The following is a 25626-nucleotide window of genomic DNA, read 5'->3' on the forward strand; positions in this document are numbered from 1 at the left end:
TTTGCGGTTTGCGAGCAAGACGAGATATTACACAAAAAAAATCGTACTATGTAAACAGCAATTACATATGATTCGTAAAGCGAAACATCTGTGCATAGTCTAATCATTTCTTTTAGTTGGAAAAAAAGTATTGGATCTGTGCATGGTGGCCTTTTAGAGAATATGGCATGTTACTTACGACAACCCCGACTTTGGTATACAATATAACCATCATGGAGCGTTTCTATCGACCTGCTCTAGCCATGGTTCAACGCCATGAATGTCCGTTAGGCTTTGGATTTCGGTAGATTCTTTTAGCTGTTTCCCTCATTTCGCTTGCGTCAGAAATAGACGGGAATCCAAAATGTTGCATAATAAATCGTTTTCATGTAAAAATAAAAATTTACCACATGTATTCTGTGGATGTTCAATTGAGCAATCATGAAAAGGACACTTAGATGGCATATTTTGGCAGCATAATAACCTTTAGAACATAGTAATACAAAATAATACACACGTCAACAGTTAGACCAGGTTTTATCTGTACCCATAATTAACGATACGGTCCTTATACCGGGTGTGGCCTGTAACACGAGCAAATAATTAAAACATAGATCGTACTCCTCAAACGGTGACACTTTTGTTCTACAACTTTTAAAAATTATGAAGTATTTAGACTCCTTATTTTTCATATAAAATAAATATTATCTTCAATGGACGCCATCGCCACGCCATATATCATTGTGATTGACGTTGCTTGTCACGCCTTAAACATAACAAAATTCGCAATACATTGCGTCTTAGAATAAACTTTAAAGTGTTTTAAAAATTAAACCACAAGTTATTTTTAAAAGTCGCTGAACAAATGTTGGTCAGTATGAGGAGTACAGCCTACAGTTTAATTTTTTGCTCATATTACAGGCCACACCCGGTATGTATTACCAAGCACTATAACGACGATAACAGTCTGAGCTCTGAGGGCCTACCGGGAAGGGAAGTTCGCTAGTTGCGGACATCTCTCCCTGTCACTCTAATTACGCCTTAACTGGAGTAAAAAAGTAAGATCCCCGCAATTTGCAAACTTTCGGTCTTCGCAGTAGGCTCTCTGATCTGAGGGCCTGTCGCGAACCAGGAATTAATTTTCGCTTCTCTGTCGCACTTACGAACGTACTTACAAGTGTGACACAGAGGCAAAACTTCGCTTTGTGATGTTTCACTTCGTCGATAGATAGGCCCCCGTTTGAGGCACACTTACCGAGCACTTTAACGACGATAGAGAACAAGTTGCACTGCAGATCGGGTGAGAATATGTCCTTCCACTCGGTGGGCAGCTCAGCGACGTGAGGTAAAGGCTCCCGTTTGAGGCACTCGCCGCGGACGGAGGTGACGAACCGATGGACCGCCAGGAACAGACGCAGGACTGAACGCGCCAACATTATTGCCTGACAACAACCAGTATTATAATTACATCTCCGAACTTAATGTAGTAACCGTGGAGAATATACGTCTCCGTAATATTGACTTTCTTACTATATATAGGTATATAATATATTCTGTATCGTTCGTTTTAAGACTATGCTTAACAGTACTTCCTGACGCGAAACAGTTATATAATGTCATTTTGACGTTTAGAGAGCCTTTACACCTTCAAATCTTATTAAGGTACATATTAATATATAGTTTGTCAAATGACTGTCTCATTTCAATTCAATTCAATTCAATACAATATCTTTAATGTCAAAAAAACACATGTCAAAATATACAATAGGTACACAATAAAATTAAAAATACATAATCCACACAAATTAAAAAGGAATATATACAAATGTCAGAAATCGCGAAGCGTCTGGTTGACGTAACTGGTGACCGAAGAGCTGGCGGCTACCTCGCACAACGTATCAGCATTGCGATACAGCGAGGAAATGCCGCCAGCATCCTTGGTACAATGCCTCAAGGGCCTATTTTAGATTTAAGCTAGTTATTAATTTCGTTTAGTAGTACCACTGTATATATTTTGTATGTAAATAAATGTTTTTATTCAATGTCAGAGTACATAATATATACAATGTCAAAAATAGTGGTATATACAAATGTCAATAAAACTAACAAAAAATTATAATATAATAATAATATATATATATATATATATTATTATTATATTATAATTTTTTGTTAGTTTAATTGACATTTGTATATACCACTATTTATTCAATGTCAGAGTACATAATATATACAATGTCAAAAATAGTGGTATATACAAATGTCAATAAAACTAACAAAAAATTAAAAAATACAAATGTCAAAAAATATTACTAGACTCATTTTACATTAAATTTACAATAAAATTCTTTTACCGTGAAAAAAGCCTGGTCAATCAAAAAATCTTTCAACTTTTTAACAAATAGCTCATAAGAAGCCGCCTCTTTTATTTCACGGCTCAGGCTGTTATAAATTTTAATGCCAACTACCCCCAGCGAGTTGGATGATTTTACGAGCCTGACAAGGACAGATTTAATATCGCGATCTGTTTGCCTTTGATCAGGTCGACGCATAACAAAATCACTCTTGTGCTTAAACATATATTTTGCTACCTCAAAAATGTATAAACAGGGCACTGTTAGAATTTTTAATTCCCGGAAATACTCTTTTGTTGGAGTGAATGGCGGCACCCCAGACAACATTCTAACAGCCCTCTTCTGCAGTATGAAAACTCTATCCCTGTCGGCTGCCAGCCCCCAAAGGTCAATACCGTACACAAGGATCGAGTTTACATACGCGTAATATGCCATACGGAGGTTCCCACGTGAAAGTGCAGGAGCAAGCCGAGACAGCGCAAACGACGCTTTGGCAAGTCTACTAGTAAGTGAATCAATATGTTTATCCCATTTTAAGCCGCAATCAAATTCAAACCCAAGAAACCGCACGTTCTGCACCTGTGGAAGCGTAATATTATTTATTGTTATGTCAAGGGGAGTGGGATACGGTCCTCTTAGCCAGAAATGCATTATCGATGTCTTATTAAGGTTAATCAAAAAGCCATTTACTTGGAACCAACATGTCAATTTTAATAATGTATTCAAAACGTTCCCCCTTAGCTCCTCAAAAGAATCACCGGTAACAATGGCACATCCATCATCAGCAAACATTATAAAATTACCATCTTGAAACAAACTAATGAGCAATTTCAAACATAGACATAGACAGAGAGAATCATACTATCTTTGTCTTACACTAGTACTAGCACCCAAAAGAAAAGGATGAGTATAGTTTTCCTGGTTCTTACTGGCTGACAAATTGGTTTGACTAACTATATTTTTAAATTTTGAATTTTATCAGTTATTATTATGAGTTGACAAATACCAAATGTCAACCTCAAATTGACGTTACCTGCTATGCATTTTTAGGGTTCCGTACCCAAAGGGTAAAAATGGGACCCTATTACTAAGACTCCGCTGTCCGTCCATCCGTCCGTCTGTCACCAAGCTGTATCTCATGAACCGTGATAGCTAGGCAGTTGAAATTTTCACAGATGATGTATTTCTGTTGCCGCTATAACAACAAATACTAAAAAGTACGGAACCCTCGGTGGGCGAGTCCGACTCGCACTTGTCCGGTTTTTTTTTTAATTGTGTTATGTATCTAAAATTGTCCTGTCTGTGTTGTTGTGTTCAAGTGATACGGTAAACGGTGTATTGTCCCCGGCCCTCGTGACCGCCGTGGGGACAAATGGGAATACAGGCGGTAAACGTGGCTCGCCAAAAATAATTTTCCATCGACAAAACACTTCATTGTTTTGATTTTGGGAAGTATTAAAAACAAAATGTGTTTCTTGTTCGTGTCGACGCGACACGACGGTCGTATCATTGATTGCCGTTAGGTATGCCTTTATCTAAAATATCCATCTACTGTGATTGCTCAGGCGTGATTAAAAACATAAAAAGTTTGCTGAATATGCAAACATTTATCATGTAAATATTTATGGCTTTTTATCAGTACTATACTAACTTAAATAGCAAGCGTACGTGAACTTTAAAGTACCTAATGTTAACGAATGTCGTGTATTGAATCAAAATGCGACTGAATTTACGAAAATACTACAGTAAATCGTTTACTTCGGTGCTTGTATTTTTGCTATTGTGTTTTATTATGAAGTACAGAAACAATATACCGAAAACAATCAACCCTTTCATATCAAGAAATAAAGAACCGGTGATACCTATTTTGGTAATGGCATGTAACGACCGCTTTTTAATACACTCTATGAATAGTCTAAGACTACACAGACCGAATACAGAAATCTTCCCTATTATTGTGGTCCAGTTTTGTTTCAATATCTATACAAGGATGTATGTCCAGAATTTATCAAGATTGGACTCAAGTATCACATATTTGGAAGTACCAGAAGGTACTGACGCTCTAAACTATGTCTTCAGTACACTAGAGTATAAAACTGTTATAGTTTTAGAAGACGATTTGAGAATTTCTGCTGACTTTTATGAGTATTTTCTCGGGACTTATCCGCTTTTGAAGAACGATTCAAGCATCTGGTGTGTATCAGCGTGGAATGACAATTGTAAAAAAGGTCTGGTAGAGGAAAATCAACCTGCTCTTTTACACAGAACAGATTATTTTCCAAAGAATGGTTGGATGATCTTATCGGAAACGTGGAAGGAGATAGAACCGAGGCTAGTAGTTGATGTTTATAACTCGCGAATTCCGATTGGTGGTCGTGTTTGCATCAGGCCCGAGATATCCAGGACCTACAGATTCGGTTCCTACGATAAACCATCTCAACACGAGGAGCAAACATTAATAAACACACAATTTGTGCAATTTACCAAACAAGATTTTTCTTATTTGTCTAAAGAATACGAGCATTTATTCGTAAAATTTGTATACTCATGTCCAGAAACCACAGTGTATGATATCAAAAAGGGAAATGTAAATAGTAGTTCCAAATTTCTCCGTATAACATATTCCGATATTAAGGCCGTTCCCGTACCCAAATGAAATCTACAATCGAGCCTCCCCTCACGCCACCCATCCCGCCCCTAGATACAATGACGATACAACAGCGCCACGCAAGAAGTAGCGACTTAAATAAACTAACAGGACACTGATTTGTAAAACGTGTTACTAAATACTGAAAAAAAGCATGCTGCATCTCATAGATGGCGTTAAAGTTAAATTGGAAAAATAAATGAAACATAGTGCAAATTAAATATTCATTTTAATGAAGTCAACTCTTATTTCAATAATATTTAATTATAAGGGTAAATACAGTTTATATTTAAACAAATTAATGACTGCAAGTTTTCTATAATATCATTATTTATTAGGTATACTGTGCAGGTATATCATCGATATTTATTAAAAAAAAACCGGGCAAGTGCGAGTCGGACTCGCGCACGAAGGGTTCCGTACCATAATGCAAAAAAAAAAAACAAAAAAAAAGCAAAAAAAAAACGGTCACCCATCCAAATACTGACCACTCCCGACGTTGCTTAACTTTGGTCAAAAATCACGTTTGTTGTATGGGAGCCCCATTTAAATCTTTATTTTATTCTGTTTTTAGTATTTGTTGTTATAGCGGCAACAGAAATACATCATCTGTGAAAATTTTAACTGTGATAGCTAGATCACGGTTCGTGAGATACAGCCTGGTGACAGACGGACGGACGGACGGACGGACAGCGAAGTCTTAGTAATAGGGTCCCGTTTTACTCTTTGGGTACGGAACCCTAATTAGGGCATACCGGTACAAGTGCGAAAAATAGGTAATTCGCACATGTATCATACAACGTTTTACAGTACATAATATGGCCCTTTAAATTTTCGACATAGTTACGTAATGTGCTAATTATCGCACTAATGCGGTAAAGTAGCACCATATTGTAATAGTACTTACCTACATTACGTTTACAAGTGCGGCAAATAGGAAAATCGAAACGAGTGGCGATAAATTCGAACACGACCGAAGGGAGTGTTTTGAATCGACACGAGTTGCGAATTACCTATTGGCACATGTATCGTACAACGTTTTACAGTACCTACAGTCCTACATACTAGGGTTTGCTCCCGGGAAATACCGGTACCGAAAGTACCGGGAATTCCCGGGATTTAGAGCCAAGCAAAGAACCGGGATTTCAAAATTAAATTCCCGGTACTTTCGGGATTTTCGGGACTAATATTTCCGGTACAATATTTGACTGTTTTCTGTTTGTTACTTAGCATGAAATATCATGTTTTTTAAAGAAATACATTATATAAATCCATTGCTGACGCTAATACTTTTACGACTGACCATATATTAAAGCAAAACAAAAATAGTCAATGGGTTTGACAATGCCAACAAAATAAAATAGCTTATTTTGAAACTATACGAGTGTTTCTACGATAAATAATTTTATACGAATAATTAGTTAGTTGTATACTAAATACGAGCAAAAACTAGAGAGAATTGTGTTATTAATAAAATATTTCTTTTAATTCGAATACGGTATAAGAAACTCTTATTGATAATCTGAATGACATTTTAAAATGAATTAAAATATTATAGTGACATGTCCTCTCCTTGGTAAATTCTTAATTCTGGCTGCAACAACTTCTTGATCCTTCCTATTGATAATTTTATTACCATTTTTACCTACTCACATGCAATTTTGCACATTTATTCAAGCCCCTTATCTTGTCTAGAATACAAAATTTCGTAAACGTAGCTCTAACAGTTATTCATAAATTAACGTTTTAAAACCGGCATTTTTGTGCCTGACTGACTAATAGATCAAAAACCTAACCCACTTCGAGCTGACCTAGAAACTTGAAATTTGGCACTAAGGAATGCAAATCGGTTATTTTTTGTATGGAAATAACCGCGGTTTCGGTTAATAACCGATTATTTCCATACAAAAAATAACCGATTTGCATTCCCTATTTGGCACCAAGGTAGACTATTAGGAGTTTATAGAGGGAACAATCTAAAAAATGAAAATTATTGATAATTTGATGAAGAAAAACATATATACTTATCGATAATAGATGACTAATTTTCATTTATGGTATCAATCGATCAGGTTTGTCTTTAGGATCAAAAGTCTATATGGGATCCATTGCATTAAAGGAATACAAAAGTCAGAAATGATAGTCAAAGTCCGACAGTCGTACTTCACTCGCGAAACGCCCCGAACAAAACGATATGTGACCGTGACGTCAAGGTCACAAAGAGTCCATCTTGAAGTATGAACAAAACAAGAAAATTGCGATTTTGTCGGTGAAATATTGCGTTTATGTATATAGTTTCCATACAATCTTTTATTGGATAAAATGCGAGGAATCGAATCGAATGGTAACTAACTGCGACAATTCTTCGACCGACGGTTTTGTCAGGAAGCTCTTCTTCCACATTGAACGATATTTGTAACTGAAAATAAAATATATTGTATGTGTTAGCATTTACAATTTGTCACATCATGTACAGTCGACGTCAAAGATATGTACCTATTGCAGCATACTCCTTTGTAATAAGGTGAAAAATGTATACATATATTTGACGTCGACTGTACATATAAAGCACCGGTGGTAAAGAACCAACGAGAGAAATAAAAGTAAGACCCTGTATAATGACTACGAATCGTGTGATAAATCAATTTACGATGGAATTCTGGCACACGAAGTTGAAACAATGTTATTCTAGCTAGGTAGTTAGTACAAAAGGTAAAATTGTTCTCTGCTCTACAATCAATAAGCATAATTAGCATGAATCACCTACCTCATGGGTATCTTCTTCCTCTAATATACTAGGAACCCGATAAATGTCATCCACCTGTGCAATGCGTGGGTTCAAAATGTTTGAGCCGGTCGCCTCACTGTCAAAACCAAAATTAAATAAATGTATGATGTTTTACAGCACATATGGACTTTACCGCACTAGTGCGATAATGCACACACACATTACGTAACTATGTCAAATATTTAAAGGGCTAGTAGTAGTAGTAAACTCTTTATTGTACAAAAAGACATATTAAAAATAACATACAATTAGCAAGAAGTACAAAGGCGAACTTATCCCTTTGAGGGATCTCTTCCAGTTAACCTATAGGGCTATATGTACTGTAAAACGTTGTACGATACATGTGAGAATAGGTAATACGCAACTCATGTCAACTATTTTTCGCACTATTTTTTATCATCAAGTGATGATGAACAATAACAGCCACATTTTGCCTCTCATTAAGCATCCGGACAAATCTGTCGGTCGAAGAATTGTAGCAGCCAGTCATTTCTTTACAACATCACTCAATTTATAAATTAGTCCATTACTATTTCATAAATTGATCATGGACCCGCGAAACGCAGCATTCCAGAAATGCAGTTATTTCGAAAAGTGAGACAGACTAATTTCAAAATTTTTATGTAGGTACCTATATTATAACAAGTGATGACAATGGAGAAAACTACTTGAAAGTAAATAAACCATTGTGCTGGTTACAGGTACAGTCGGCGTCAAATACTTTGTAGCAACAAAGTAGCCAAATAGTAACATCTAGCAAGTAACATAATAAAATTGCGGTTTATGACGTAAGTGTTAAAAAAACTGCTTACTAGATCTCGTTCAAACCAATTTTCGGTGGAAGTTTGCATGGTAATGTACATCATATATATATATATTTTTTTTATCATTCTCTTATTTTAGAAGTTAAAGGACACACATTTTACCACTTTGGAGGTGGTCTCTCCCGCAAACTATTGAGTTTAGAAAAAAATGATATCAAAAACCTCAATATATTTTTTGAAGACCTATCCATAAATACCCCACACGTATGGGATCGATGCAAAAAAAAATTTTGAGTTTCAGTTCTAAGTATGGGGAACCCCCAAAATGTATTGTTTTTTTCTATTTTTGTTGAAAAATCCAAGTTTCAACAGTACCTATAGTTCTTATAGTTTCAGAAAAAAGTGGCTGTATATACGGACGGACAGACAGACAGACATGACGAATCCTTAAGGGTTCCGTTTTTTGCCATTTGGCTACAGAACCCTAAAAATGCTCTATCACAGGTAAATGAGAAATTGAAAATGGAAATAATTGCCCAAGATTATTAGTTTTATTAAAATAAAAAATCGGTCAACACGCTCAAGAAAAGGAAATCATTTACTATTGTGTAGGGTAGGTATAATATAAAATAACTACCAGTTCATTAAAAAATACGTAAAAGAATAACGAAAGTACGGACAATCGGTAAATCCCGGGATTTTAATTTCCGGGACTTACTCAGGCAACCCTATTACATTCTATCAGTGTACATTTTTAGGGTTCCGTACCCAAAGGGTAAAAACGGGACCCTATTACTAAGACTTCGCTGTCCGTCCGTCCGTCTGTCCGTCTGTCATCAGGCTGTATCTCATGAACCGTGGTAGCTAGACAGTTTAAAATTTCACAGATGATTGAATTTCTATCGCCGCTATAACAACAAATACTAAAAACAGAATAAAATGCAACAAACGTGATTTTTGCCGTTTTTTGCATAATGGTACGGAACCCTGCGTGTGCAAAACCAACTTGCACTTGGCCGGTTTTTTTAAATTAAGTACCTCTTGGAGAATATCAAATAACTGATGAGGGCAATGTATCTCGTACGATATTATTGATTGGCGACATTTTATTTATAGTTTTCGGCGAACATTTGCTAAGTAGGTAGTACTAATACTACTAATAGCCATCTAGGAAAATAAGTACAAAATATGTCCAAATAATTGAGAATATCAATTCAATTCATAAAAAGATATAAGCATCTGCACTGATAGGAAAACAGTAGGTATCTAAATCTAACTAAGGTCTTTTCGTACGCCGCCGCTGTGAGTACTTGAGTAGGTAGGTATTTGTGACGTTATCTATGAAAAGGGACCTTATTGTCGATGGCGCTTCCGCCATTATTAACGATGCTCTGATATAAATACCACGCCGTGCGACGCAGTGTGTCGTAAGCGCCATAGACAATAAGGTCCCTTTTCATAGATAATGCCACAATTAGAATTAGAACTTACTCGTTACTTTGAATGTCAGTGGTTGATGAAATCGGAGATTCCATTTCCATATTTTGCAGTCTGTAAATAAAGATAAATTGTAGTAGTGTATTGTGTTACGTAGGTAGGGCTAAAAAGCACAAGTCAAATAATTATACTCACTCGATGTAGTCTAAAGATATAGTATCATGTTCGGCTGTGAAATTATCCAATTTTCTTCTTTTCCTAGAAAGACAAAAAAGTAAAAAGTTTAGACGCATGACAAATCACGAGAGGTTCGAACCCTCGATAGGTGGATGGATTGCTAAAAGAACGCTTTATGCGTCTAATTGTGTGCGTTACATGTATCACTGTGTGCGCGTATTTATAGGAAGGCCCACTACACCGCAACCGCGTAACTACGACTCACGACGCACACATAGACGGCAATGTTTTCTGTCTTTGCCGTGCAAGGCGCTAGTGCCGCGTGGTGTAAACGTCGCGAATCGCAATATCCTTTTAAGCTATTTAGATGATGAATTGATGACAATGTTTACCGGTAGATGGAGCGATTATTAAATTCTAGAATGTTTTAAGTTATATGGATTACTAATTAGTACGATCAAGTATATATTAAATTAAGTAATAATTACGTATTTCACTGTGTAATAAATATACATTTTTACTTACGTTAGTTCCATTGTTTGTTGGAATCTTCCGAGTTGTCTTTTTCGAGATGTCTTCTTTTTATTCAATTGCTTGTTACCCATTATAACTTAAAGGTTTTGGTGCACACGGTATATCACTAGGACACACAACACAGCACAGTTTTTATAAGTAAATCTTATATTTGTTTTGGGGACACCTAGTACAGGTCCGTCTGGCACGAGCGCTCAGCCATCACTGTCTCATTTCGAAAGACGGACGGAGATAGAGCATGCAGGCCGGAGTCGATATTTTGTTACGATAGAATTAGTTGATGTTTATTTATTTTAAAAATATTGCCTCTAATTATCGTTTTTCTAAAGCTGTCAAATTACTGTTATACTTATGATTGATTTTTCTCCTTTTTTGTTTCATAGTGTCACATAGTAAAGAAACGAGTAAAGTTGGAGTAAAAATTCGAATTGGAGGTTACTTTGGGAATAAATTGTATCGAGCGAAGTGTTATGAATCGTGTATCGAAAGCTGTGTTATTAAAGATAATATAATCAAGAATTATATTTATTTTTCCCACGTCTACAAATATCACCGTTTCTTAGAAAAATAGGATAATTATTGGGGTATTTTTACATTTCTGGCTCAGGGAACGGCCTTAAATCGTTTAGGCGAGCTGCGGAGACGTTAGGGCTGATGTATGACTTGAGACATGGTGTTCCCCGAACGGCTCTCCATGGAATAGTGCAGTGCTATATCAATGAGCGTCGCATATTTTTAGCCAGTAATCTATTTCAGCCTGTACCGTATACGAATACTTCTACTTATGAAACGTTTGATGAACCTACTGAACCTACTGAATACAATTAAATAAGACGTAGGTATCTATTGGGTGATTCTATTTAAGGAAAAACGTAATTTAAGCGTTGATACGAATGATACATTTAGACGCCATGTTTCTGTGACTTTCCGCTATCGTTCGCTCCGGTCGCTAGTAGTAACAATATAATACAATACAAATTCTCTTATTTCTTATCATGTACGTATGATTTAATCAAACTATAAAGAACTATAAGTAAAACTAAACCTAAACTAACCTATACTAAGCCTCTAAACTACCTACTCAAACAACCCACCCCGCATCGCTCCCGGCGAAAAGGTGCCCATCACGCTAGCCGCGTTTCCGCGTTGAATCGCGATAGACAACCTTCTCTTATTGCACAACCTCAAAATAAATTTACATGAAGACAGAGCAGAGGTAAACAAAGGCGAAGAGGCCACCTTCTGTTTATAAGTGTGTGTATGTTTCACTGATATGTAAACATGTACGGCGTTATTCATAAACGCGTTACAAACCTCAATTAGCTAATAAAATAATCCTTTGTCTTTATCTGCCATTTTGACTTATGTATTTGTAAGAAAGGGATAAAACAAAATTTAACTAAATCAGGCCCGTAAAGTTTTATGAATAAGGGGGGTAATATTTACCTAATATAAGAATCATTTTATAATTACTTTGTTTATTTACCCTGAACCAATGTGTTGTCACATTAATAGTTATTTGTACAACAAGAGATCAAAGTTTGATATTTCTTCGAGTGCTTATTTTAAGTCCCCTGCAAGCAAAAGATTCTATAATAGATTCACGAGCGTAGCGAGTGAATCTAATTTATAATCTTGAGCGTAGTAAGGGATTCAAAAGCGCACGAGATGTAAATAACTTTGATCTCGTGTAGTACACAAAATTTTTCACCCTAAGCAGTGAGAACATACCTAGAGGGACAGAGATAATAGAACCCAAGTATATCGAACTTGTATTAGACCCCGCATGTTGAAATGACATTTGACTATAAAGGTCACTTAAATGACATTTTGCTCACTGTTTTTAAGAAGCAAAGTACCCTTGTTCGAGCTGCTGAGGTGAAAATAAAATACCATGCTGCTTCCCTGCTTTCTTGTTTAATTTCTGTTAGCTTGTTGCCACTTGTGCGCGTGTGTAAATGTGCATGCGTGCGTGTGTGCGTGTGTGTGTTGTTACCTTTGGGCAGTTGGGATGTATTCTGGCAGCGAGGGAGCAGAGCGAGATGGTGGTGAAGTCCCAGCTGGAGGCCGCGGCCTCCCACCCCGCCGCCTCCACCATCTCCGCCAGATATTCCACGATGGCCGTGTTGCTCACTACTTGACGCCATTCTGCTTTCGATATGTCGCTGAAAGAGTAGAGTTTCATTAAATTTTATTTATAAACTGAAGTTAGTGTTTTCTTTGGTGTATGACATCTTTATCAGTCACTCACAGTCGCTGAACAGTTTACAATACTTATACAACAACATCGAAAAATATTAAAAAAATAATTTGATTTGTTCCCTAGTTGTAATTTTTTATTCGTAACGTTATTTGACGGAATGAAGTGAGGTCTTTAGCTCAACTAGATCTTGACTAGATGCACTTGTCATGTTTGTAAGTCCCATATATGGTTATTAAACGATATTCCAAAAATCTAAATAAATATATATTTATTTCACGAAAATAACATAATACAAGAGGAACAACACAGTTATTTCTAAGAAATATAATATAAATTGAACAGGTTAGGTTATTTTAAGTTTTCTTTAACCAATAGGGAATATTACGCGAAACTCTGCGTAGGTAGCCACAGCCACTATCTGTCACAATCTGGGAGTCTACCGCGAATCAAGAAAATCGAAATTTCGTTATCTAATCTCTCTATCACTCTTGCATATTCGAGCGATGAAGAAGCAGATAACTAAATTTCGATTTTCATGTTTACCGGTAGGCCCTTGTTAACAAACCGCCTTGATGCATAAATGTCATATTTTATTGTCTGTGAAAACTTGTCAAAAAGCAGTTAAGGCACAGTATGTATAAGTTAGTCTATGAATTTGCTAGAGTCGGTAGTGCTGCACTCTGGCGGCAGAACATTGCAGTATAATATCCCCTATTATAATAGTAGCGTTGTAATTCGCGACGCAAGGTCTCTCTTTGGGCATGCCAGGAAATAGAGAATAACTCAGTGTGACGTATATATAACGGACGAGGGAAAAGAGGCCGTTTAGAAACCCGAGGCGGAGTTTGATTTAAAAAAGTTAATAATATATATTCTCACCATTCATAAAGCATAGTATGCTGATGCCTATAATAAGCATTGACTATAACAGAGGGGTCGGTGGGCACGCCCGCAGCCGCCTCACTAATGAATGTCGCGTCGATGACATCCGGCTCGTGTGCGTGAGCGAGATAGAAGCTGCGGAGCATCACCAGGTATTTTGCGCGGAGAAGGGCTAGAGAGTCTGGTGATGATCTCGATTCCGCCTAAAGACAAAAAAAAATTGGTTTAACCTGGTGATACATTTTGTGGTTGGGTGTGCGTAGTTTAGTAGTATCTCGTTAGTTTACTACATATATATAGTAAAAAGATGAAACTCGACTGTTTAGACAAATTCCCAAAGTTCCTTTTAAATTAGACACTGAATAGCATCACGAAGATCTGAATTCTGTAATATCGAATATAAGGGACTATAACGTGTCGAGAAAGTAAGTGTAAAGATTTTTTTTTAAATTGGTTTACATAGGTTTAAGCAATTTAAGAAGAGGTGAGTGAAATTAATTACGAATAAAATAAACACAGTCTAGCTTTACTATTGCGGTTCGTTACTTCAATCTACTGCAGTTATTTGCTGTGGTTACTACCCAAAAAACTCGAGTTATACCTGAAGAGTATGGAAAAATCCATTTCCAGTGACAATTTCTTCTAACTTCACGCCATGACTCGCCATCCCGCTACCCCGGTTTTCCCTTCCTTTCTCTCTAAGTTTCTCCTCCAAAATCACTTTAGCGAAGCTCCAGTAGTACCCTCCCGTGGCAGCCCGCTGAGTTAAGTGGTTCAGTAGAGAGAAGTGTGACGTCATGTCTGCGGTGATGGCGTCGATGATGCAAGTTAGGTGCTGTTTGGCGAAGCTGATGATTTCGAAATTGGGCCACTGAAAGAATATTATTTGACTTAGATTTTTGTCCTTAATAGCGGCAAGTCTTGTACAAAAATAATACAGTATCCACAATACTGCCCTTGTGACCTTGATGGCCTTGCATTTTCAGATAAAGTGTACCATTATCTTTTTTCCGAAAATTTATCAACTTAAGGGTTATTTCTCCGGTTACGTCCGTCGGGGCGTCCCAGATACCGCTGGAGTGACGAAGCCCAAAAAGACCTGTCCGCCCTCGGAATACCCAACTGGCGTGAAGTGGCGCAGAATAGGGCAGAGTGGCGCTCTCTTGTGTCAGAGGCCAAGATCCTCTTTGGGTCACTGAGCCAGTGATGTATGTATGTATGTATGTATGTATGTAAGGGTTATTTCTAAAAAATCTCTTCCGATTTTTTTTTTGTTCTGACTATGATGCATACTCGTATAGATTTTGTATAGACCGTGACAAAAAAAAATGAGGGCTACATTTTGTATTAATAACTTTTTTACTTCGAAAATCGAAGTTCAAACCCCATAAATTTAATGTTAAATGTCCTTGTGAAACATATTTTAATAGTATTAGGCGAAATACCATGTCCATACTAGGGCTCGCGGTCGGGTCCGGGTTTCGGGTACCCGTTGCTGGGGCCCCGTTCTCGTGCTACACGAAACCGGATTTGTGGCCCGTTCGGAACGGGTCATTAGGATCCGTGTAATTAAGATCCGTGTACCCGTGTTACCCGTGTGTCCGGATCCACGGATACAAGGGTCCGGCCCGTTCTCGACGTATAGTGACGATCGGACGCGTTCTTTATAAGAGCAAAGAATGAAAAGTTTATAACGAACAATAATACATTACCAATAACAAGCAAAAAAAAAAACAGAACAACAACAACTAGATCCGGAACCGAACGCAACTCCGGATCCGAACGCACTACACGGGCACGGATTTTGACGGGTTCGTGTAATTTGGAGGCTTAGCACCGCCGGGGCTAAGAACACGGATGCACGGGTTGGCGTGTAGCACGGATATCGGGAGCCCTAAGTCTATACCTAACACGCAAAATCTTCAAGTTACGTCTGGTTTACAAAACATTTTTAATAATGTGATAAAATGACGAAAAACTTCATCAGAAATGTGTCTAAAGAAATTAGAGACGCTCTGGTGTTTACCCCCTATATATATGTTCTTACAAAAGCGTATCCGTCGTAGAGCGAGCACACGACCGCGTAGTCGTGCAGTACTCGCGCGAACTCTTCCACTATGTATTCGTTTTTGAACAATTCTTCGCCCCACGCCTCCTCTTCTTCGTTCCTGTTAAAAATTAATAATCCTGATTTTCACTACAGTAAAGATTTTGTAGGGACCACGCAAGAATGTGTATCTTAATCGGAAAACGTATTATGTGGCAAAGAAAAAACTACATTAATTTTCTTTATAAAATGGCATTTTACGACCCGGGTATATTTTATTCTCCGGGTAAATTCTCTTTGGTACAACAATCTCAAAAAAGACCACCCTGAAACATCATCTTTATGTTTTTTTATACAGAATTTTTAGGACTATAGATTGGCAATGAGGTTTAAATTGAAGAGTTTTTTTCAGGCTTGCCCGTTAAAGGGTTAATCGTAGTTGACTTTATCGTTGTAGTTTATTTACCTGTGTAAGATCAGTGTACGCAGCAGCGCCGCGCGGAAAACAACCTTGTTCATATACGCTACAGTCTCCTTTCGGTCCAGGTCTAGTGATGAGTCCCCTGACTGGTCGATTACTGTCCTAATGGCGTCCGTGTCGCCCAGCGGACAGTTCAGGTTGGAGTGGATGCAGTCGTGTCTGAGGGCGAACACCTGAAAGACAAGATAAGATAAAGATAAAAATAGTTTATTCAAGTAGGCATATTACAATGCGCTTATGAACGTCAAATAAAGCTACACCGGCTCCAACCCTACACCTCTGCCTCGAGAAGATTTAAATCCCCCCTCAATTGGAGGAGGGTATCCCAATATTGGACCGGCAACAAACAAACGAAAAACGAAAAGTGGTTTATAAGTTGACCTCAGCCGAGTGTATTTTTTATTTAATAAAAAGGATAAAGTGGTTTATAAGTTGACCTCAGCCGAGTGTATTTTTTATTTAATAAAAAGGATTTTTATATTTTTCGTTCGTAGGTGTGATGATCTTTGGATTTCATGACGTTGAAGTCGAAAACCCCTTATTTTTCTTGAAAGTACATTCTTCCAACCAGAATTGTATTGATCAGTAAATGATAATAAAACATAATTTGTGTAATGTGATGTGTGGATGTGTGTGGATATTAGAAGATCGAGAAACTTTTGCAACTAGATATTGATATGATAGAATCCGTCTAAGCTAACTCTGCATCGACTGAGCAGCGCCAACGTGTGTAAGTGCCACTAGAACGTCATATTTTGGTTAGAATTTGACGTTTCATGATCACGCTTCTATATTTTTAAATCGTTGCAGAATTAGCTTGCACTGACACTATTATATTCGTAGGTAGCAATATACAACGTCTCCCAAAATTCAACGATAATCTGGCACCAGAAGATGGACCTGCTCATGACTGCACGAGGAAAAATAATAAATAAAAAAAATGGAAAAAAAATGAGAAATTGTAGACTTGGTCGTTAAACATACCACTACGGATGTCGATTTTCGTTTTTGTAATTCCATAATAAATTGAGATATATTTTTTTCTTTTTTTTCCTCGCATAGTCATGAGAGCAGGTCCATCTTCTGGTGCCAGCTTATCGTTGAATTTTGGGAGACGTGGTATTTCAATAAAATCTTAAATTAATTATTCTACAGTGCTACCTCTATAGAATCCTCTGTTTTCTCAAAGTCGAAGAGTTGTTTAAGAAGCGCCGCAACGTCCTCCGTCTCGTCGGGCATTTGCGAGTCGCCGAACTGAGGCAGTAAGTACGGGCAGAGCGAGGCTATGTGCTCGACCCTTTGGACGTCGAGGGACTCCGTGCTGGAAGAGATTGATTCATCCATTATACAGCCAAGATGGAGAGGTTCTTAACCTTTTGATCGCCACAGACGGCAATTGACGTCAACGCAAAATCGTGACAACGACGCCAAAGACGGCATTGGACGTCGATCGTTTTTTGATGAAAATCTACTGGAAAACACCCCACTTTTAGGTTGGCATTAAATAATTCACATTATTTATTCACAAAACTAAATTTTACCTCCGTGGCGTCAGTGGCACGGCAAATGGATGCGCGGTTTGGCGTTCAAAAGGTTAAAAGTGTATGTTACATTAAGACACAGAAAAATTATTGGATAATGCCCAAGATTGGGTATGAGCAGGATGGCGTTTACAGTACGTCCCTGCTCAGTGCCCTGTCCTCAACTCAACGGCCTACTGTAAACGAGGTATAAAGATTCCTTCTTTCAGTGTTCAGCCACTGGTCGACGCGCATACTTCAACCACGGAAGAAATCGCCAGTTCAAAATCTCGATGAGCCGCAAGTGGTGTTTTCCGTTATCAATTTTTTTGTTAGGGACAACAACTCGCAAAATTTAATGTGAATGTAATTCATTCATAAAGGGCCATGCACTTTTGCAGCTCCCTGTACCACTTACTCATGAATAAGTTCCAGTTTAGCGTCCTGCGTCGCTTGAGCCCTGAACTGCTGGTGGCCGGCGCCCGCGTCCTGCCACGCGCTGCGCACCTCGCACCACGTCTCCACGTTTAGGAGGCCGGAACCACGCTGAAACATACATTTTACTGCTTAGTATGATAAAATGCCGGATGATGTCACTTAACCCTTTGGAGTCCCATGGACGCGATAACCCGTCCAAAATGGCAATTAAAATTCAATTTTACACCTCAAACTTTACACAGAATGTCCTAGCCTCAAGCCATAGCGCAAGTATTGAACAACCAATTTAGCTAGGACTCTAAATGGCTCAACAACCGTGGAGCGTGATGGTGAGTTTTACGAAGTCTTCCCCAGCAGTTATAATTTATAATCACACAATTTCCAAAATCTAGACATACCTGTACAGTCAGTTGCAACCGGAATAGAGATAAAGCAAGCTGGGTACAGTCGGAGCCGCTTAACTCGCTGGCTAGCGCTGACGCCGCTCCCGCCAGCCGTTCTAACGACGGTGCTGTGGGACTCAGCGCGGTGCAGACCAGCTCCATTATCTTTGATACTGATGACTGGGATATCATTATTTCTGTAACAGAACAAACAAAATTATAATTACATAACAGTACGGTAAACCAATGATCGACCCTGAAAAGTACTAGTTTTTGGCACTTATTTTTATACTAGTAAGTACTACTATATTCCACTAATCTTCCTCGCAGCCATCGCCGCGCCGCGGGCAGCCGGCAGTGCGGGTGCGAGAGGGACAGAGAGATACACCACTTTACCTCCGACGGGGATAACTAAAGTAAACATAATACTCACCGCCACCATCATCCGTCGCCAAACACATGAGCAACAAGCTCCTGCTCTTGCTATCGTCTTCATCAATCATCCTCCTACACACGGCGACCAAACTATCCTCAACCAAAGTTCCTCGCAGCCATCGCCGCACCGCGGACATCCGGCAGTGCGGGTGCGAGAGGGACAGAGAGATACACCACTCGACGACGGACGGAGGGAACTGAAATGTTGAGTAGACTTTAGGAAGGCTTTTGATGCTGTATATCATCAAAAAGCTGCGATATTCATATTTAATACGGTTGAATTGATGGTATAATAGAAGTAATATACTATAATTTGGACAAGCGCCTAATTCGAAACATAACTTAGTATAGTACATACTACTTTAAGTACCTAGGTACATAGAAGTGCTAAAAAATATTGGAGTACCACAAGGCACAAACATAGGACTGCTAAACTGACCTGTTTGAAAGATTCCAGCAAGGCATCCTGTTCTTTTTCAGACAAATGTTTCATTAAAAGGAATACGATATCCACTGCTGCTTTGCATCGCATCGTATCGCCGGCCAACCATCCTTTTAAAGTTTTATCGTAAAATCCGTAGATGGAATCCGAGTCGAAGTGTTTTGATAACGCTAAGAAGAGATCCTTATCATCGAATTCAATAAGTAGCGTAAGTACTGGACTGAAAACCGCATTGGCGACTTGTTTTTTGCTAGCGAACTCGAAGTACTGAGCACAGATCTTCTCAACAACGTTATTTAAGTTATGTTTGTATCTTTCCTCGATAGATGCATTACATTGTTGGCTCGTTTCTTCCGTCTCATCATTCTCTGCTTGCTTCTCATCGTTGAACTTAATGCTCTTAGGTTTCTTAGTTTCTTGAGAAGTTTTAAGGGTTTGCAGCAATAATATGTGGGCGTCGACGAGGGTGGTAATGTCGTTCTGGTCGGTGGAGAGTTTATCGATCTGAGCGACGACGGTGGAGGCGATGTTCTGCCAAAAATTCCTGGCCAGCTGGTCGTATTTGTCGGCGCCTTCCTTAGCCTGTGTAAAAACATACCATAAGGCCTCCTTTTAACAAAATGTAATATTTTGAACAGAAATTTCTGTTGATTTACATTTTTCCATAACGTTCATAACCCATACAAAATTATCGTTTCCTTGACGAGAACTGGTATCCTTTATAATGTCTTAAAGGATACGTCAGTAGTATTTTTCCAGTATTGACACGTTTTTAAGTAACCAAGGCTCGATGAGGTTCCATGGTTTTACTTCCTAGTTCCTATAGCCACATTCGGTCTCCATCATCAGATCTGCTCGATGTCACCATAATATAGCAATGTCACCGAAATGTCGACTTACAGAAACATACTAATAAACACGGTAAGCTATCCACGAGAGAAGGGTCCTTATGTACATGGAGCATAAGGACCGTTTTCGCATGCCACAATCTAGTAAAAACCATACGCACCTCCAGTGACTGTCTCAGCCAGTATTTGACCAGCGATGCCATGTTTCCACCCGAATATCTAACCAAATTACAAGTCGTCTGTCCATCATGACCCGTCAGTATTTTCTCCAACCACGTCCTATGTACCTGTGAATGATGAAACTCCATTAATTGTGACTGGAAATAAACAATCATTTACTATACTTACAGGGATTACTGGGTGAAGAGAAGTAGGAAAAGTAAAAGTAAACCAACCTCACCCCATCATATAATGTAATTTTTCTTATGCACAATTTTTAGACCTATGGTGGCAAACAGGAATACGGCCCGCCCGATGGTAAGTGGTAACCGTAGCCCATGGATGCCTGTGACGTCAGCAACAGTGATTTTACAATTGTCGCACTTGTCACCGTGGTGAAATTGGGGCCTAACCGTATCCATGACAAGTAAAAATATTTTGAATAGCGAATCTTACCGCCGTGGCCACTTCCACCATGAACTCTGTGTGTTGGAGTGAGAGGTAGCGAAGGCACTCGGAGAGGCTTGTGATCCAAGATTGTCGTTCGCTTTTTGAGCTGATTACGCTTTTCTTCTCCAGTCTGGGCAAAAAATGAAAAATTATTAGAGTAGTTTGAATGCTGAGGGTAGTTACAGATTTTATTAAGAGCGCTATTACATTTCGGCGTTGAGCGAGTTTAGGTATTTTACGCGCTGCGGCAGGCCGTGCGAGCTCAGTATGCCGATCCCTTCTACCACACTCGCACTACAATGATGGATTAAACATTCTTGATCCTTCGTGAAGCATATTGAAATCAACCATAACAACACTAACTGTGCTTAACTTTTAAAGTCCTAAAACTGTTATATTGGTAAGTACGAAAATACTAAATGCAGTGCAAATGTAAGTGTGTGCAGTGTTCATCAATTAATTTTTCATCTTTTTTTGACGATTTTTGACCCCCCCCCCCACCCCCCCCCACCCCTCAAATCATCCAAAAATCATGCTTCGGATGACTCTGTTTCCTCCTACGTCATACTACCATCATCCGATGTCCAGACCCCCCCCCCCCCCTCCTTCCATTTGAAACGACGTAATTTATGAATAGCCCCATACTCGTACTTATGAAGGTATAAGTATTACTCGAAATAAATTATAGGTACTCGCTTATTTACATGTTTCGTCATAGCATTTGGTACCTATAGGTTGTAAAGTTTGTATCAACGAGGGTTTAAAAACGAACTAGTATTGAGGATCTGATGATAATGATGATGATTAAGGTGGTCACGGATACCAATCAACCATGTAGTAACATGATTAGGCTCGTTTGATTCGTCTCAACAAGATCTTTGACACTGAAGATACACAGGGTCTGATGATGGAGCTGGAAGGTGGCCACGGGTACCAGTCTATCATGTAACTAAACCACTTCGTGTTTGGGCTCGTTTGATTCGTCTCAACAAGATCTTTGACACTGAAGATACACAGGGTCTGATGATGGAGCTGGAAGGTGGCCACGGGTACCAGTCTATCGTGTAACTAAACAACTTCGTGTTTGGGCTCGTTTGATTCGTCTCAACAAGATCTTTGACACAAGACAGTACTCAGGGTCTGATGATGGAGCTGGAAGGTGGTCACCATTACCAATCAACCATGCAACTAAACCACATCGTGTTTAGGCTCGCTTGATTCGTCTCAACAAGATCTTAGACACTAGGTGATACACCAAACACGAAGCCCAAACACGATGCCCAAACACGAAGCCCAAATACGTAGCCCAAACACGAAGTGGTTCAGTTACGTGATAGACTGGTACCCGTCGCCACCTTCGAGCTCCATCATCAGACCCTGAGTAGTATCTTGTGTCAAAGATCTTGTTGCGACGAATCAAACGAGCCCAAACACGAAGTGGTTCAGTTACATGGTAGACTGGTACCCGTGGCCACAGTCCAGCTCCATCATCAGACTCTGAGTAGTAACTTTTGTCAAAGATCTTGTTGCGACGAATCGAACGAGCCCAAGCACGAAGTGGTTTAGTTGCATGGTTGATTGGTACCGGTGACCACTTTCCGGCTCCATCATCAGACCCTGAGTACTATCTTGTGTCAAAGATCTTGTTGAGACGAATCAAACGAGCCCAAACACGAAGTGGTTTAGTTGCATGGTTGATTGGTACCGGTGACCACATTCCGGCTCCATCATTAGACCTTGAGTACTATCTTGTGTCAAAGATCTTGTTGAGACGAATCAAACGAGCCCAAACTCGAAGTGGTTTAGTTGCATGGTTGATTGGTACCGGTGACCACCTTCCGGCTCCATCATCAGACCCTGAGTACTATCTTGTGTCAAAGATCTTGTTGAGATGAATAAAACGAGCCTAAACACGAAGTGGTTTAGTTGCATGGTTGATTGGTACCGGTGACCACCTTCCGGCTCCATCATCAGACCCTGAGTACTATCTTGTGTCAAAGATCTTGTTGAGACGAATCAAACGAGCCCAAACACGAAGTGGTTTAGTTGCATGGTTGATTGGTACCGGTGACCACCTTCCGGCTCCATCATCAGACCATGAGTACTATCTTGTGTCAAAGATCTTGTTGAGATGAATAAAACGAGCCTAAACACGAAGTGGTTTAGTTGCATGGTTGATTAGTACCGGTGACCACCTTCCGGCTCCATCATCAGACCCTGAGTACTATCTTGAGTCAAAATTAATACATATAGAATGTCAGGTCGTTTCAAATATTTTTAATCCTGCCCGGTAGTTTATTAAACTGTACCATTATAAATTATAATACTATAAAAACAGTGCTAGGATCAAAGTCTCTCGTTGCGGTTTACACGCACACAGTATAGCGTTTTACACGGCGCCCGCCGCACACAATGATAAAAAATCTCGTTGTCGCCGTTGAAAATGTGCGGAGCCGACCGACACACGTCCTGCCTCTACAAGCTCTGCCGCGGCACTGAGCTGGCGCAGCGCGCGTCATCGGTAATATAGAGTAGTTTTCAAAAAATTGCCAAAAAATTATAATAGAATTTCATAAACACTAATGTATACCAACAGTATAAGCAAACGTTGCAGATTGCTTGAGTATGAAAATGACTTCGATATTAAGTAGATTTTCGTAGGAATTGACACTTGTTTCGGAGAGAAAATTGAGTTCGTTTTACTTTGATTTTCTCTTTCTCAAAGGTGTGTAGGAAAAATATCGTTTGATATGCCTAAAGTACAGGGTATTAGTAATACAAAATAGCCAGGTTTAGCAGAGTAAACTTCTCAACATTTCCAAATAAGAGCTTGCCATTCAGTGCTTCACGGGGTTTTTCGGAAACGACCATCAGAAAAAAACTCATTACTAATTTAATAAGTCCTTTTTCTAATATTTACAACGATATTTAAAAAGATAAGAAGACGCTTTTACTGGAACAAGTACTCATTGTTTCTAATAATGAGCACAAAGTCCTGAATTTCGTCGACTAGAATCATCAATTTTGCGTTATTTCGACTTTTCTTGTAAGAGCGCTCTTAAGCATAAATTAGATATACTATTGGTGTCTTTCCTACTGTTTTAACTGACAAAAGACGTGTAGTTAATCAACTGCGCTAGATACTGTCGTGGTACATCGTACTAGGTTTAAGAATTTTACTGAGTGATTAATAATGTATTATTATTATCTCTTTATTCATCATTCGTCTTAGGCTAGGTTTTTATAATATGAATATAAAAGTAAAATATAAAAACACTTACAAAACAATAAAAAATACATATAAACACATTATAAAAAACCTAACCTAGGGTGCCGCCAGCAGCGGGGCAAGGCCCAAGCTACCGGTGGTCAGGGCAGCAGAGAGAGGAACCGGCGGACTATCCGCGCCGTGTCCAAGATCACCGCCTTCTGCATCTGTCCCTTGATCCAACCACCTAGCGAGAGTCTCTCAAGATGTTGGTCGAGACTCTTCGCTATTAAACCGTTCACTGAAACGACTATCGGGACAATGATCGTCGAATCAACATCCCACATGGCGGTTATCTCGTGAGCCAAGTCTAGGTACTTACTGGACTTGTCCTTCTCGGCCTTCACGAGATTCTCATCATGGGGGATGGTGATGTCAACGAGCACGGCCCGACGTTGCGAACGATCTATTATCACAATATCAGGCTTATTGGCTACAATAGTCCTGTCAGTGATGATAGATCGATCCCAATAGAGCGTGGCACGACCATTCTCGAGAACAGGCGCAGGTGAGTACTTGTAGTACGGTACTTCGCGGTCCACAAGGCCATATAGAAGAGCAAGTTGCTGGTGAATAATCCTGGCTACGAGATTATGTCTGTGCAAGTACTCGCCGTTAGCAAGATGAGAACAACCGGAAATGATATGCCTGAGTGACTCTCCGGGACGGCGGCATGCCCGACAAATGTCGACCGTACCGTCCTTCAGGATATATTTCCGATAGTTGTTCGTCATCATCACTTCGTCTGAAATTGCACAGGCAAAACCCTCGGTTTCTCCGAAGAGGTCCCCGAATCGTAACCAGTTCACCGACGCGAGCAGGTCCACATCGGGTCCCGTGAGGGCCTTGTAGAACCGCCCGTGTAGCACCTTACTCTCCCATGCCGCCTTGCGATCCGCAGCACTTAGTACCACAGGTTTGCGCCAGTTCTCGTTTGCCAAGGAGAGCGGCGTGAGGTTCCTATCTACTGCCACCACATCACGATGCATCCCACACTCGTTGTTAAGGAAATAGTTCCTGAGATTGTACACCTCGCGGTTGTGGAGATCCTTGGCGTTTAGGAAGCCTCGGCCTCCACACTTCCGTGGGATGTACAATCTCATAACTGACGAGCGTGGGTGTAGCATGCGATGTGTGGTGAGCAGTGATCGGACCCTCCGATCCAGTGCGTCCAGCTCGGTCTGAGTCCACCTTAGTATGCCAAAGGAGTATGCGAGTAGGGGCATTACCCAGGCGTTGAAGGCGCGCACTTTGTTGCCTCCTGACAAAAGACTGTTAAGGACTTTTTTAATACAGTTGCTCACAAAGTGCTACTTTACGTAGCTGTTTAGCGTGCGGAAAGTTGGTTATGTCGAACTAGTGCTTTTTACTTTTCCAATTTTTTAAAATT

The 25626-nt window shown here is 39.4% G+C and overlaps 2 protein-coding genes across 2 annotated transcripts in view; both read right to left on the reverse strand.

The window, feature by feature from the left end:
* LOC134791980 (E3 ubiquitin-protein ligase listerin) overlaps positions 1-25626 on the reverse strand; it is a 62627-nt gene that overhangs the window by 22838 nt on the left and 14163 nt on the right. The window contains exons 10-22 of the mRNA XM_063763076.1: positions 20975-21098; positions 20521-20646; positions 19509-20093; positions 19068-19266; positions 18650-18831; positions 18232-18359; positions 17455-17614; positions 16279-16466; positions 15813-15933; positions 14367-14636; positions 13763-13968; positions 12677-12845; positions 1235-1421 (exon numbers count right to left, since the gene is read on the reverse strand). Coding sequence (XP_063619146.1) covers positions 1235-1421; positions 12677-12845; positions 13763-13968; positions 14367-14636; positions 15813-15933; positions 16279-16466; positions 17455-17614; positions 18232-18359; positions 18650-18831; positions 19068-19266; positions 19509-20093; positions 20521-20646; positions 20975-21098 — 2645 coding nt within the window. The remainder of the gene's footprint in view (positions 1-1234; positions 1422-12676; positions 12846-13762; positions 13969-14366; positions 14637-15812; positions 15934-16278; positions 16467-17454; positions 17615-18231; positions 18360-18649; positions 18832-19067; positions 19267-19508; positions 20094-20520; positions 20647-20974; positions 21099-25626) is intronic.
* LOC134791949 (uncharacterized) lies at positions 7730-11296 on the reverse strand. Its single transcript, XM_063763041.1, has 4 exons — positions 10672-11296; positions 10165-10227; positions 10024-10083; positions 7730-7844 (listed from the first exon to the last, which is right to left on the reverse strand). The coding sequence occupies exons 1-4, from the start codon at positions 10749-10751 to the stop codon at positions 7730-7732; spliced, it is 318 nt and encodes a 105-aa protein (XP_063619111.1). The 5' UTR covers positions 10752-11296.

The sequence above is a fragment of the Cydia splendana genome, chromosome 7 (genome assembly GCF_910591565.1).
Source record: "Cydia splendana chromosome 7, ilCydSple1.2, whole genome shotgun sequence".
Taxonomy (NCBI): domain Eukaryota; kingdom Metazoa; phylum Arthropoda; class Insecta; order Lepidoptera; family Tortricidae; genus Cydia; species Cydia splendana.

What these genes read in the sequence shown, in the direction of transcription:
- LOC134791949 (XM_063763041.1), bottom strand. Translation starts at nt 10,751, where the DNA reads ATGGGTAACAAGCAATTGAATAAAAAGAAGACATCTCGAAAAAGACAA. An exon ending in ATATCTTTAGACTACATCGA is followed by an intron (nt 10,084 to 10,164) that starts GTGAGTATAATT and finishes CTTTATTTACAG; the next exon opens with ACTGCAAAATATGGAAATGG. An exon ending in ACTGACATTCAAAGTAACGA is followed by an intron (nt 7,845 to 10,023) that starts GTAAGTTCTAAT and finishes TGGTTTTGACAG; the next exon opens with TGAGGCGACCGGCTCAAACA.